The 13,661-nt window shown below is 46.5% G+C and overlaps 1 protein-coding gene across 4 annotated transcripts in view; it reads left to right on the forward strand.

Moving 5' to 3' along the window:
• The first annotated feature begins 3,007 nt into the window (after nucleotides 1-3,007).
• Nucleotides 3,008-13,661, forward strand: part of LOC146208411 (uncharacterized) — a 76,088-nt gene continuing 65,434 nt past the window's right edge. For 3 of the 4 annotated variants that reach the window (XM_084593483.1, XM_084593501.1, XM_084593492.1), the window contains exon 1: nucleotides 3,008-3,609. In XM_084593483.1, the coding sequence (XP_084449609.1) occupies nucleotides 3,546-3,609 (64 nt within the window). In that variant the 5' untranslated portion in view covers nucleotides 3,008-3,545. The remainder of the gene's footprint in view (nucleotides 3,610-13,661) is intronic. The other variant, XM_084593519.1, reaches the window with a different exon arrangement.

Below are 13,661 nucleotides of genomic sequence, written 5' to 3' on the forward strand. Positions count from 1 at the left end.
GATTGCGGTGCCCAAAACCTACCCTACAAACCAATTCTGTCTTACGGAATTCAGCCGGCTTCGGCGCGATAGTCGGGAGCAGTTCGCCCAACGTTACTCCATCGATCTCTTACCTTTGCCATAAAAACTGCTTGTTCTGGTTCTCCAAATGATCGTTATGGCAGGCATCCTATAAGTGGGAATAGCTCAACAAGAGCAATGAAATAATTCATCAGGTCACGCGTCATTCTCGGGCATGCACTGCAATATGCACAAATACTGTGCCATAAAACGCTGTTCGGCACAAACAAAACGATCACACTGAGAGCGGGAGACAATTTACGCCAGCCAAAGCGTTTCGAAGTGTGTACTGGCTGCAATTAGACCTGACGCGCACAGTCGCGGGTCGCCGCTACTTCCCGCTGGTTTGGTTTGGTTTGCGGGGTTTAACGTCCCAAAGCGACTCAGGCTACGAGAGACGTCGTAGTGGAGGACTCCGGAAATTTCGACGGGTTCTTTGGGGTTCTTTAACGTGCACTGACATCGCACAGCACACGGACGCCTCTCCGTTTCGCCTCCAAGGAAACGTAGCCGGGTAAAAGAGGCTTGAAATTTCTCGTCTGACCGATCCGCGGGCCGACAGCGGACGTCGCATAGTAACGAGGTGAACACGGGATTCAGGAACCGTGGACCAACGGTCCATCTTGTGAATCTTGTGAATGTACGTGCAAGGAATTTCTAGGAAGTGCAGATAGTTGGGCAGATTGGGTGTGATGCAAAAGTGATCAAACCTCTTGCCAATGTTTTCTGTGTCCTATACATTGCTGTTCATATACTGCTTTACAGCGCTGTAGCTAGGCGTATTAGCAGAAATAGAGGTATTTGTAAGCAATAAATAATACCTCCTAAATTAACCTCTCAAGCAAAACATGGCCAAAAAGAAGGACGCAAAAACTCAAGCATTGAAAATGAGAAAGCATCGAAATTTATCTGCTTATTTCTCTCTCTGTCTCTCACTCTTTCTCTTTGTGACCGTTATATCCGCTAACGTGTGGGCCTGCTGGCAAGGGTTGTAATCTACTGGGTCATCAACCAGAATTCATCTCAATCACCGAAGTTTCGTTCGGTTGATTCATCGGGTTTAACGTCCCAAAGCGACTCAAGCTGTAAGGGACGCTGTAGTGGAGGGCTCCGGAAAATTCGATCACCTGTGGTTCTTTAATGCGCACTGACATCGTACAGCACACGGGTACGCCTTGATTTCCGCCTTCATCGAAAACCGGCCGCCGCAGGCCGGATTCGATCCCGCATTCCTGGGCGTAGGAGACGATCGATTTTACCTCTTCACCACTGTGGACGGGGGATTTTCTGAAAGCTAACAGTTGTAGTAGTAAGTAACCGAAGCGGCGAAGGCGCTCACTATCTGCAGGCCGATGTAAATCGATGAGTGGTAGGAATTCGGTACTCGGTGGAAATTTGTTAGGTGCACTACGCTGTTCGCTGAAGCTACCCCACATTGAAAAATGTGCTCAATAGCGAAATATGTCCTTCAAGCCTCCCCCCATTTGCTTTCCTCAGCAAGCCCTTCGCGCCATCCTTGCTTACGTTTGACAGCCGCAGACATCAAAGTACGGTCAGTTGACATCATATTAGAGAGATTTAGCACACCGTGATCCGCGATCCGCTGCTGTGATCCGCCACCGCGCGTTCCACTGCGCATGCGCAGATCACTTTGATGCCGATAGATGGCGCCACATACTTGATGTCGGCACACAGACCTGCCGCATCGGAGCCAATCAGCATGTGCGCCCCACCCACGAGTGGTAGAGGGTCACGGTGGCGGATCGCGGATCACGGTATGCTAAATCTTTCTATTGTCACATGGCAGTCACAAGGCCGTAGGCAACAATAAAAAACCCTGGCATTTCACTAAAATAAACATTTGATTGGGCTGTCTTGCGCCCGCAACATAACGAAGCAATTTGGCGTTGACGGTACCAGAAAACGGGCTTGCCGGCCGTCGAAGTACGAAGTAGAACATCTTTCTTTTGTAGCTGTATGGCTGCGCTTGTGTGGATGTTAATCAGTAATTAGTTCCTTATTACAAATCTACTCCACCTTTGGGGATGCTCCTAATATCCTACCAGCACGAATGACCTTTGCACTTGTCAGCTCTCAATTTAGAGTTGTCGCAGAAACATCTGAATAAAGACGCAAAAGGTGACTAAAAAAAAAAAAACCTGGAACGTTGTGGAAACAGACGCGGGCGGCTAGTGTCTAGGAACAGCTACATGTCGGAGCACCTTGAAAGACAAAGAAAACGATAAAAGCTACATCTCGGCGACACCAAGCCTAAATAAGCAAACAATCCCAAGAGCTTTATGTGCTGCATGAACAGTTATAAGGCCGCACGCAGGCGGCTGCCAGCAGCAACAAATAAAGATGAGAAGGTTCGTGGCAATATATATGCCTTCCTGGTTTGGGTTCCTCGCACCTTGACATCACTTGGTGCTGATGCTGAGCGGCATGCTACACAACATTCAAGATCATATTAAATTATGTTACAATTAATGCTTGCGATTAAAACTCACTAGAAGGTGCATCCTGGCGCCACGAAACCGAAAATTTTAATGCGCAAAACGTCGAGGGCTCGGAGACTGCTCGAACATCTTATGCCCTAGCCCTTTTTAGCTTGCATGCGACTACTGGAGGCAAGAAAGATAAACGCGCGCACCTGCATGAAACGGACACGACGAAGCGGAGCGCTTATCAAAAGCAAGATCTTGATATTGCTTAGTCGTGCCACGCAAGAAACAGACAAAGCACAGTCTGGCCCTTAGAAACGCGACTGCGGCCGCCTCTTCACAAGAGCAGCGGCGTGGCGGTGTGCACTGTCACTGTCGCGGCCAGCGCCAATGTCGGCCGCTGATAACGCAGAAAAGACAGGCGCCTTTAAAAAGAAAGAAAAAGATCTGTCTGAATCTGTCTGCGACAGCAACACGCATGCGCAAGTGGTCGGGCTTAGCGGATGAAAAGACAGCATTCCCTTCAGAAGCCCCGCTGATCGTTGCGGCGCTGGACGTAGAGCCAGGGGAACTGATTATCGCCATACTAGCTGCAGGGCGTCAGGAGTAGGCTACTGCGCACTTGAAGACTAGAGGGCAACTTATGCTCAGGAATAATTATTTCCTTGGCGTACGTATGCAGTGGCAGCCCCTGCAGAAGTTTTCAAATTGCCGGAGAGACCAGGAAACGACGCTGCACTGTTTTCGCAGCAGTTGGTTAGACTTGTGTTCAAAGCTGAAGTATTTTTCTTCCCTGTTGGATACCGCTGCCCTGAAACCAACAATACGCCTCAGTCGGCCTCGATTCAGCCGCTATGAGAGGACTTCGCACTGCCGTTTGAATTGACTGGGCAGCGGCTATACACATGGAAGTTTCCGACCGGTGACTGCTTCTGTACCTTTGTGGTGGTGGTGTGCCGAACTTTGTAGTGTAATGCCTAACGTGGTGGTGAACCTAACTTTGTGGCCGTGCTCCCGAGTCGCCTAAATGCCTTTCCATCTATGACTGACGGACGGACCTGCGACTACCGAGGAATATCGCTAGCCAGGCTCATCGGCATCGAAGGTGAGCTTTGCGGCGAGGGCGACTTGTGTTCCTGGAAACCTCTTTTCGGCTATTGGTGTAAATTTAGCTCAATTTATGCGAGCATTGCATAAAAGTCAACTAACAGCACGCAGAGGCTTCCTGGATCATCGTCATCGGGTTTTTTCTCCGTGACGGAAGCGCGGTGAGCAAGCATACTTGGCGCGCATTAGCTTTAGGCCTAGCTCGCACTGTAGGCAGGAAGGTGTAGGTGAGCCAGCTAGCAAAATGGGACCTGTAGTGACTTTGGCATTAATCCAAAAGTACGAAATTCGGTTAAAGTTGAGCTGAACGAGCTTATTCTCTCCTTGCACGACTCCCCGAATGACGTCCTCAGGTGCACCGTATGTGTGTTGATTTTGCAACTGCCTCCTCTGTCAATTCTCGTTTTTGCTTCAAGACCGTCACTGTCTCTGATGAGGATCAGTCTCCATTTATTCTCCTGATTCTTGGATTGATTTATCCATTATCACAATTGAGTATTGGCTTAGCTTCAAATCCTGCTCGGACTTCATGATGAATTTGATGTCGCTCTTCGGTAGAGGAGGATTCTTTTTCTTTTCCTCGGCCTTCCTGCTGTCTTCTGGGTCCAGATCCATGGTGCGACCTTTTCCGAGCTATCACCCCTCTGGCTTCGGCGGCTGTCAGCTTATCCATTCTGTCCTTTTGGACATTTTTATTTTTTACTCTTATACTCGTGCCTCCTGCATGATGGTATCCATGCGTCTCGACATGCCTAGGCCTTCGTTCTTTTCCTCGGGCAGGATCCTTGCTCCCTGTCATTTGCGGCGGCGCAGTCGTCACAGTCACCACAATCGTCGTTTTGATTTTCAAATCATCGTTTGATCCTGCTTTGAAGTGTTTTCGCTCCCGTTAGGACTTGAGAGCAATTTCCCAGTCGGTTTGGCTTTGGCCTGGCAGCTGACGCCTCCGCGTTCATGGCCCTTCATGGCTTTCATCGCCGTCCTTTGGTCTCCCCACTTTGCAGCAGTGTGGTTGCTCCGGAAATTTCTAACTCGGTAATAGGTCGAATAATTGGCCTACCGTTGGAGACTGCACAGCATCCAGGAGTGCCGGTCCCTGAATTGTTCATAAAACTTGCCAAAATTTTGACAGTCGACGTTCCATGCTGCGAGGACTGTGGAACTCTCAAGTGCCCTGTCTAAATGGGAGGACTAATTGAGTTCCTCTAAAAGTGGCATCGTCGGTTACCGTCAGCTTTTGACGAATATGGGGAAAGGCTTCAGGGTAGGTGTTTTTTTGTCTGCTGTCTTCTTGTCTTCCTCCTGGGCGGCACTTTTTAGCTGCTGCATCAGCTCACCATCCTCGTAGGCCTTTTCCACTTAATTGTCATGACTTTGGGTACAATTGACATGTTGAAAACAGTGCATACTCTTGAATGGATTTACAGCCTGTTTTTTTTTTTTTTTTTTTTTTTTTTTGGGGGGGGGGGGGGGGGGGTGCTGTTATTTTTTAAATGTCTTGACAAATAGGCTGCCAGGCTGTCTTTTCCTAATTTGAGCTCCACTTTGTAAGTAGTCTGGCTGATAGTTTTTCACTGGGGATTTTGAGGGTAAAGAGAGTTTTACGGTCCGTCTCAAATGTAAAAGCTCCTCCAGGCGGGTACAGTAAAAAAGAAAAAAAAAAAAAAATCCTCTGGCGCCAATACCATAGCCAACATTTACTTATAAATCTGAGGATAGCACCTTTCTGTAGGAGTCAACGCTCTACTATAATGTAACAGTATACTGCATTTTTTTTTACTCTTTTGAATCTGCACTGCGCCTATTCCTCTAGCTCTGCATCTGTGATGAGGCAGGTTTCTTTGTCGCAGTAGCGGAGAGAATGGCTGGCAGCCAATTCAAAGCCCCATCTTAATTGCTGGTCCAATGAAATATGTATTCTTTTTTTTTTTTTTAGTGAGATCCAGAAGTAGTTCTACGATCTGATCCGACTGTGGGATGAATCGGCCACAGTAGTTCACCATCCCCAAGCTTCGAATTTCCGAGCGATTCTTTGAACCAATGATGCGCTTGACTGCCTCCACCTAGCCAAGGCCTGGTGTTGATGCCTCGCTCGAAGAATGTGTGTTCGAAGCACTTTACTCTAGTCGCGATCTCCCACTTATTCAAGGTCAGTCCGGCTTCTTTCTATGATATTAGCACAAGTACTCTTAGATAGAACGTCCGGACACTAAAACATCATCGCTTATATTGTTGATCTCCTCTTCGTCAAATGGAGTCTGTTGGAGTCTTCGAAAATTTCAGATGCTGCGTTTACTTCAAAGGGAACTGTTGCATCTTCCCAGTTTGCAGTGAGTTCCGAACGCAGTAATCTGTCACGGCGTCTCGCGAACCTCTAGTTGGTGGTTGCCCTCATTCGGCCGTGACTTCGAGAGGCACTTTGCATCATAGAGGGTACTGATGTCTTCCGCCGTCGGCGTGACGCGTCTTTCTCGTTTTATGGCAACGTTTGGCTCCAGTATGTCCATGCACATCTTACCTGCACCTGGATCACTTTTTGAGACTACCGCTATTGGAGAAACCCACGTGGTCGGTCCTGTTGCTGCCTTATGTCGAGTTGTTCTAGCCTTTAGACCTTCCTTCACTCAATTTCGTAATTTGAAATGGATGCTCCTGTGTGGGCGGGCTACTGGTCTCAAGCCTGCCTTGATTTCGTGCTTAATGCAAGTTTTCAGTTTTTCCGATACCTTGAAGAGGTTTGGGAATTCTTTCTCAGAGTTCACACGAGAGTTGTTGACAACTCCGTTTAGAGCTTGTATGAAACGGGTACTATGAAGTTTCGCAGCTCACTGTTTGCTCCCTTTGGATGACGTAAAGCTTCATTTCAACTGTACTTCTCTCTGGATTTCATATTTGCCCCTGAAGACTCCTAACACCGTAAAGACTGCACTCACTCCGTATGACGCGAGATGTATGCTCGTTTCTCCTCATACTCCAGGAGGTTCCTCCAAGCCTTCCCGCCAGTCACACCAATTCCGGCTCCCGAGTCTAAGCAGAATTCCACCTTGAGTACATCGAGTCCTATGTAGTACTGTTGTAGGGAACTTGCACTCCTTGCCCTTTATGCACTGGATCTCGTTTTCAGGTGTGTTGTCTAGTCCATTGGAGTCTTCGCTCTATAACCTCTGCGATATACTCAATTGAGCACAATCATTTTTCTTCCTGTGTTGATAGGCGGATCCCCATGCTGGACATTTATTTTTACTCCAGCATGTGAGCGCTGTCCTCTACATCACGATCAGGGTTTCTTCTGTGCATTTTCTTTTTCTGCTGGCGGTTGTGCCAGCTGCTTCTTATTTGGGACTACCTTCCTAACCGCTACTGTCGTATGTTTTTCTGTACCGGTAGCTTTTTTTTTGGCGTTCTCTAGGCTGCGTCCCTCGCTAAGCAAAGCGGTTCAGTGCGGGTCTCCGACTCTCGAAGAGTGATTCTCCTTAGCCTCGATCATCCAGTGCCTCCTCTAATTTCCGATGGACTTTTTACATCCTGCTCAACGAAACAGCACCTGGCTGCCAGCTGTCCTACACGTACGTGAAACTGATCGATTGTTTCGTTTTCCTTCTGCTTCGCTTAGTGGTACACGAGAGGCTCGAAGACTATGCTCTTCCCTGGTGAAAAATGGTCGTTTAGTCTTTGAACGGTGGCAGAAAGACGTAGAAAATCTTTCCGGCAAGAAGCAGCAGCATCGTTGTCCTTCTGCTGTCATCTTAACAGCAGTGGGGTGATCGAATTTCGAATAGCATCGCTTCCAACGCTGGGTCAGTGACACAGTCTGCGTGCGGATAAAAAGCAGTAATGCACCTCCATGCTTATATTGGTCTGACTTGAGAAGCAGGGGTTTCTTTGTTCTATCTCGGGTGTGTCACAACGCCCAGTCGTCTGTCTTGAAGTGTGGTGCCGTCGCTATGCTGCGTCGTTATTGGTCCACTTTGGGTATCTCATCTTGGTTGTTGTCGTCCTCAGAGTTAATCCATAACGACGACACTCTGCTAAAACTGAGCGGTTTATTCTCTGGCATCCGCATTCACAAAGACTCCACTCGCGGCACGCACTCAGCTCTTCCTTTTTGTCTTCCTCCGGCTTTACAAGCTCCCGGGCTTCGGGTTTTAGGCAGCGCGACTCGGGGCATCTTTGGAGGTTGAACTTGAACGTCGCCTGGGGTTGTGTCGTGTCATGTACGATTGGCGCAAAACACTACAGGGCCTATACCCAGCTTTGCTCGCTGCCTCAAGGGGGGTTATGCGAGCCCGCTGCCGCTTGCGTCACTGAGCAAAAAAACTCGTTCCGAACGCCGTTGCTACCAAGCCACTATGTCGAGTCACCGGACTTCCGGGCGCACACGTGACTTTGACCGACATATGGTTTGCGGCCGCACACGGCGCTCGGAAATTCTCGCCACCCCGTCCAGCAACTCTGAAGAACGGACGCTGCCTGCGGTCTGCGGCACAGCGTGCTTCCGCCGCAGCCAAGGTGGGTAGACACATTTCGTTTCCAACTTCGCTGCGCCAGGCTTATTTCCCGAGCTTTTCGGGAGTCCGGCGTGCTTACTTTGCCGCTACGGTGAGTATGCAAGAATGCGGTACGCTTGTGTGTCTACAGCAGGTTGCCTATATCCTTTTTTTTTTCTCTCTCTCTTTGCAGGTGTGCTTGCACTTGCAGTAGTGCATTCGGCTGGCGATGACATCTGGAATGATGTTAGTTAAAGGTCGTGCAAAATTTCTTTCGTAGACGCTGCATATATTTTGCCAGCCACACTGCAACTGTCGGAAGTGTCGACTGCGCTGCATCGCAGCGTCAAGTTTTCTGCGTTTTCGATAGACTTATCGAGACGAGAAGACTTCACACGGCTGCTGTCCCCCTGTCGGCTAACTCTCACCAAGTATGGCTGTAGTGGGGTCGAGGATGTAGCTTTGTCGAAGTTGACACGTGGCAAACGCCGCATTTGCTTCCGACAGTGCTGCAAGTGTACAGCGTGACCAAACGAAACCTTTGGACAGCTCAGCCTTCATTCAACTATAAATGTGTGCTTCCTGCCACGCTTGTCCCCATCTCTTCATTACTAAACGTTTTGCCACCATTTAGCGATGGATGGTATTAATCACGTCAAATAATCGGAACACTGAAAAGTCTTCACATGCCAAACAAACTGGGCATAGCAGATGTTTAAATACTCATCACCGACGGTTTGAAATGAGACATTTCCAGACACAATTACATATCCACAGTTTCATCAATGGAATTACGTACCATGCTTGAGAGATATTGTATTTTGTATTATTTTTCGCCATTCCGTCTTATTTCTTTATTTGCTCTCCGACGTTATGCTTCTTTATGAGCAAGGAGGCAAGGGCATCGCATGCTGCTTTTATAGCTTTTTACCTGGCTTACACGCAATATTTATTTCTAGTGAAATAAATTTCTTTCAATTCGCTATAGTTTCTAAAGTTCGTGCGCAGCCATTTTTTTTTTTAATTTTGGCTCGTGACAAAGAATCTTGCTCGACAGCTGGTTATTATTCCAGCATACAACGGAAACTTTCTTGGAGAGCTTTCAACTTATTCAGAACCTTCAAGGTACATTTCGTTCACACAACTACACTTCACTATGAGTTCCTGCATGGTCTTCCTTACAATAAAACAGCTACCTGAACAATCAGCAAGGGAAAAAAGTTGTTACTCTTTCAAGCAGATATTTAATGTTTTGCTTTACACGACATTATCGGCACTTGCGGAGAGATCCTGCCGACTTGTGTGTAGCTCGTGCGCTTACGTATACAGACAGCTACATGCGCCTAGTTTGTTTACACTACAGCAAGTTCATGCATATGCACCGTGTTGCATACCATGTGCATACTCTGCTTTCATAAGTGATCCATATTTCTGACACTAAACATTGCTGTAGTTTAGCATTTCGATTATGCGTGAAGTCTTTCCTCCCTTTAAACCACTCGTCCCTATAATTTCAGATTATAGAGGCCCCTTTCCCCCATCAAGGCTATAAAAAAATAAAGGAACGTGACTTCCATATGAAGGCTGGAACGGAACCGCGAACAAGAAAATGCTAGTATTTCCATCACAAACACAATTTTGTGAAACCATATGCAGTCACGATTACGAGGGTACACGCATCTCACACACACCTACTTGCTTTCAGGGACATAGCGATCGGACTACTACAACCATAGCGTCCCATTATCAGGGGCCCATATTCATTAAACATGCCTATTTTATAAAAGCCATGGTCGCAGTCATTTCAGAAAATTTTATGACTATCGCATATTATTTCATCATCAGGTTCTGTTAGGTGTGACACCATTTGATGACGGCGTGCGTTATTTACATGCAACCGAAATTTGAATTAGTATATGAAATTTTAATACTTTCATTCTGGGTAACTAGTTGGAAGGGTAACCTGGCACTGACAAGAGCGCGTCGTAACCAAGCACGGTATGGGAGGAAACTCCTCGCCCTCTTGTTCGTGCCAAGCTCCATCTATTAGCTTCCATTTGAAGTTTATTTGGAGTTTTATTGTCGGTATTGACACACAGCGAATCAATCTTCCATCACATCCAGCACATCACACACGAGTTAAACATCGTTTTGTGGCTATTTGGTCCTAGTTGCCCTTGCGCCATTAAACTCCCAACTAAACACACAAACAAGGGGCCCCTTTCAGCTATTATGCGTTTCGCGTTTCAGCCAATTTTCTGCTTGTTTGGTCAACTTATCTAGGCGTTCGCAATTCCTTAAAACGCAATCCAGAAATGCCATTAAAGTAACTCAGTTATTCAGTTATTTCGAATGATAGATTCCCTTTGTCTATTTAATTCTACATTGTAGAGTCCTCATCAATGCAGTCATCTGTGATTATCTGTATTCTGCGTAATGATTAGTCAGTCTGGCACACTATCAAGGGTGGTTCTTGGCCAAGAAAGATGGAAGTCAGTTAAGCTCTTTTGTGGTGCGCGAGGCTGCTTTACTCTTCAATACGTTGTTGTTATTTGTCAACTCCGCTTCTTCGCTATCATTTTTTGTTCCGTTGTTATTTCACATGTATGTGCGTTTTCATTTCTACCTTTGCAATTGTACTGAGCTCCAGTATATAGAGATTTTAGCTGCGCTTTTTTCCATCGTCAGTTATACCCCAGGAAAGATCTATTAGGGTATGACGGAAGACAGGCAGTGAAAGCGCAAGATCACATTGATGCTATACGATAACGATGAGGAGAAAAGAGATACACGAGTGACATTTTTATACACTGATCCCAAGAGAGATGAAGGGAGGAAAATGAGAAAGAAAAGGCCCTCGGGCCTCGAAGGCCCCATCCGAGAACATGGCGAGCTTCCCGTCAGTGATGAGGGCTCGCATGCAGCGCCTCTGGACGCAGTGCATCCTTGGCAAAGCATAAGCTGCGTGCACTTAGATCCTATAGACAAGCGTCAGCCCGTGACGTCAGTGGAGATGCGGTGGTGTTGGCGACAGTATAGTGATTTTCGGGGTGTGGGCAAAAGCCCGCGTCGTCTGCAGTGGATGCTAGGCGCTTGCTGTTTTCAAGCCTAATTCCCGACATTCCTGCAAACTGTGGACGCCCACGAGGCACAAAAAAAAAAAAAAAAAAAAAAGGCACCTGTTTTTACATGTTTCTTGCAGTCAGATAAATATGAGAGCGAAGGGCAGCGGCGTCAAGCGTTACAAGTAGACCCTTTGGCGACGGATTGTCTTCACAGCTAACGTGCGTTGCACTTCTGCATTGAAACTAGTTCAGTTCGTTTGCAACTAATTTTCGTGCTTGCTTTTCGGCCGCACGAAGAAGAGTGCAACAACAAAAGCCGGCAGCTCGTGCATGTTTTGTTGTATATGCTATCAAGTGCATAAGTTTTGAAGCGATATTCCGTATGCCTATGGTCTTCATCGAAGGCAGCAAAAGCCTCGCTGTGACATTCCATTCACCCGCAGTACTGCCCCGTGCATATGTTCGTACAGGAAAGGACAGAAAACCTGTTGCGAAGGTAACTGTAGTTACCTTGAGCGCTCACTCCAGTGCGATATTGCCGAAATGGCCTTAACTTGTGAGGTAGCATTTCTGTTCTCACTTTCGTGAGCTTCTACGAGTGACTCGTCATCACCGGTCCTGGAAAGCGAGTAAACATCGTTAGGATTCCGGCAAAGTCACGCAGCATTATTTCTCCGAATATTTAATTTTCTTTTATGTCATTAGGACCTGACGAATGAATTAAATATCCACGTGCAACCTAGCTCACATCGAGCAGGATATTCATGCATGGTATATATGGCATATAGAGTATAGTGCCCCAAAATGGATTCGGCTATGAATGGTGCAAAACAAGCAGAATAAGATGACGTGCATTTGAATAAAATGTTCCAATTATATTAAAAAAATGTCAGCAGATCGCATAAATTTCGTTGGAAACGATTGTGGAGAACATTGTGTTTGCGCTCATGTACCTCTTCTAGAGAGCAAAGAGAACAAAATGAGAGCATTCTGAAAAGCCTTCATGTGAATGACCTTAACGTGACCGTAGGATGAAACAGACGCGAAGCGTCTTTTATTGAGCAGGATAGAACACTTTGGCAGCGCACTTTAGGCGAAAGTTACAAATAACTAAAACAATGAGTTCTTCTTATTCGATGAAACTCTGTCAGTTAAGTTGCAGGTACAGTGAGCTAGAAATACCTAGTTCCTTATAGTTGCCGATCCCATAAAAAGAGTAGCCATATGAAAACACTTCCAGACATTCAAATCGTCCTCATTTAATGCGCTAGCATATAGGCCTGGGAGTTGAACAGTGTTGACTGTTATTTTTCCTTATACATCGTGCTTTCTCGTTTTCATTTAACGTAATCATTCACTACAGCCACCCACCGCAGCCGCGTGCTATTGAGGTCACGGCGAAGGAAGCCAATGCAGTTTTTAGCCGGGTGATTCCAGCAGTAATCGGCTGCAAAAATGTTTAACTAGCCTCCAGGCCTAAGCCAAACTATTTCTACGCACACGCGAAGAATCGTTTCGAAGGCAGCGTCGCTTGGCGCTGTGTATTCACGCTGCGTTTTTGCTTACACCTCATGTCGCTGCCGATCGCAGTGCCAGTAACTTCCCTCTAGCGCATTTACTACCTAAAAAACTCTGCATGTTGACAAATAAAGCAGATCAAACAATGTCAACGTTCCTGAATTTAGGGCTGTCATCTGCACAGTCTTCTAAATTGCATTCATAACTTGTCAGCTATGTAACAAAAATGTCATGAGTGCGCAAGTGGCGCTCTGGACAATTAATGTGCCACCGGTTCCAGCTTGAGCGCGACCTTAGGTATCTACTGTAATTGGTCATCAGCTATTTGAAATAATTATGTTTCATTGTTATCATCCCGGTTAATATGGACAATACGAATAATGCACGATTTTTCAAAGAGAGATACGGTGTTGATGTATTGCTCGGTTTTAACCTGATAGCTTGCTGTCTGGACAATGGACTGGGAGAAAGTGCACGCAGCCCGTCGGTGCGAATATAGTTTTACGTTGTTATTGTGGACAGCAGAGAGAGAAAAAAACATTGCCAAGGTCTCAAATATTATCCTGTCCCCCGCTCGGGCAAAATGACCTGTCTTTATCTAGCCTTTTGATCACCTTCCATTTTCAATGATTTTAGCTGGGATGTTTTAGATGACCCTAGGGGTAGTGACCATTTACCCACCATTCTAAAATTATCATCCTGTATACCAATAATCTCAACAAGGCCACAGCGTTGGAAGCATCATCTCGCTGATTGGTCGGTTTTTATAACAAACGCTGCACTAGAAAAAGTATACTCTGAAGAATTAACAGTAGGCGAAATAAACGAAAGGTTTTCTACGTGCATTATATCAGCCGCTTTAGTAGCTATTCCATAAACATTCCGACACGCAAGGAAAAAGCACTAGGTATGGTGGACGGAGGAGTGAAAAGTAGAAAAGAAACAACAAAGCGTGGGGCATCCTCCGGCGATACCCAACT

Source organism: Amblyomma maculatum, chromosome 1 (genome assembly GCF_055883805.1).
Source record: "Amblyomma maculatum isolate TAMU_Amacu chromosome 1, ASM5588380v1, whole genome shotgun sequence".
NCBI classification, from domain to species: domain Eukaryota; kingdom Metazoa; phylum Arthropoda; class Arachnida; order Ixodida; family Ixodidae; genus Amblyomma; species Amblyomma maculatum.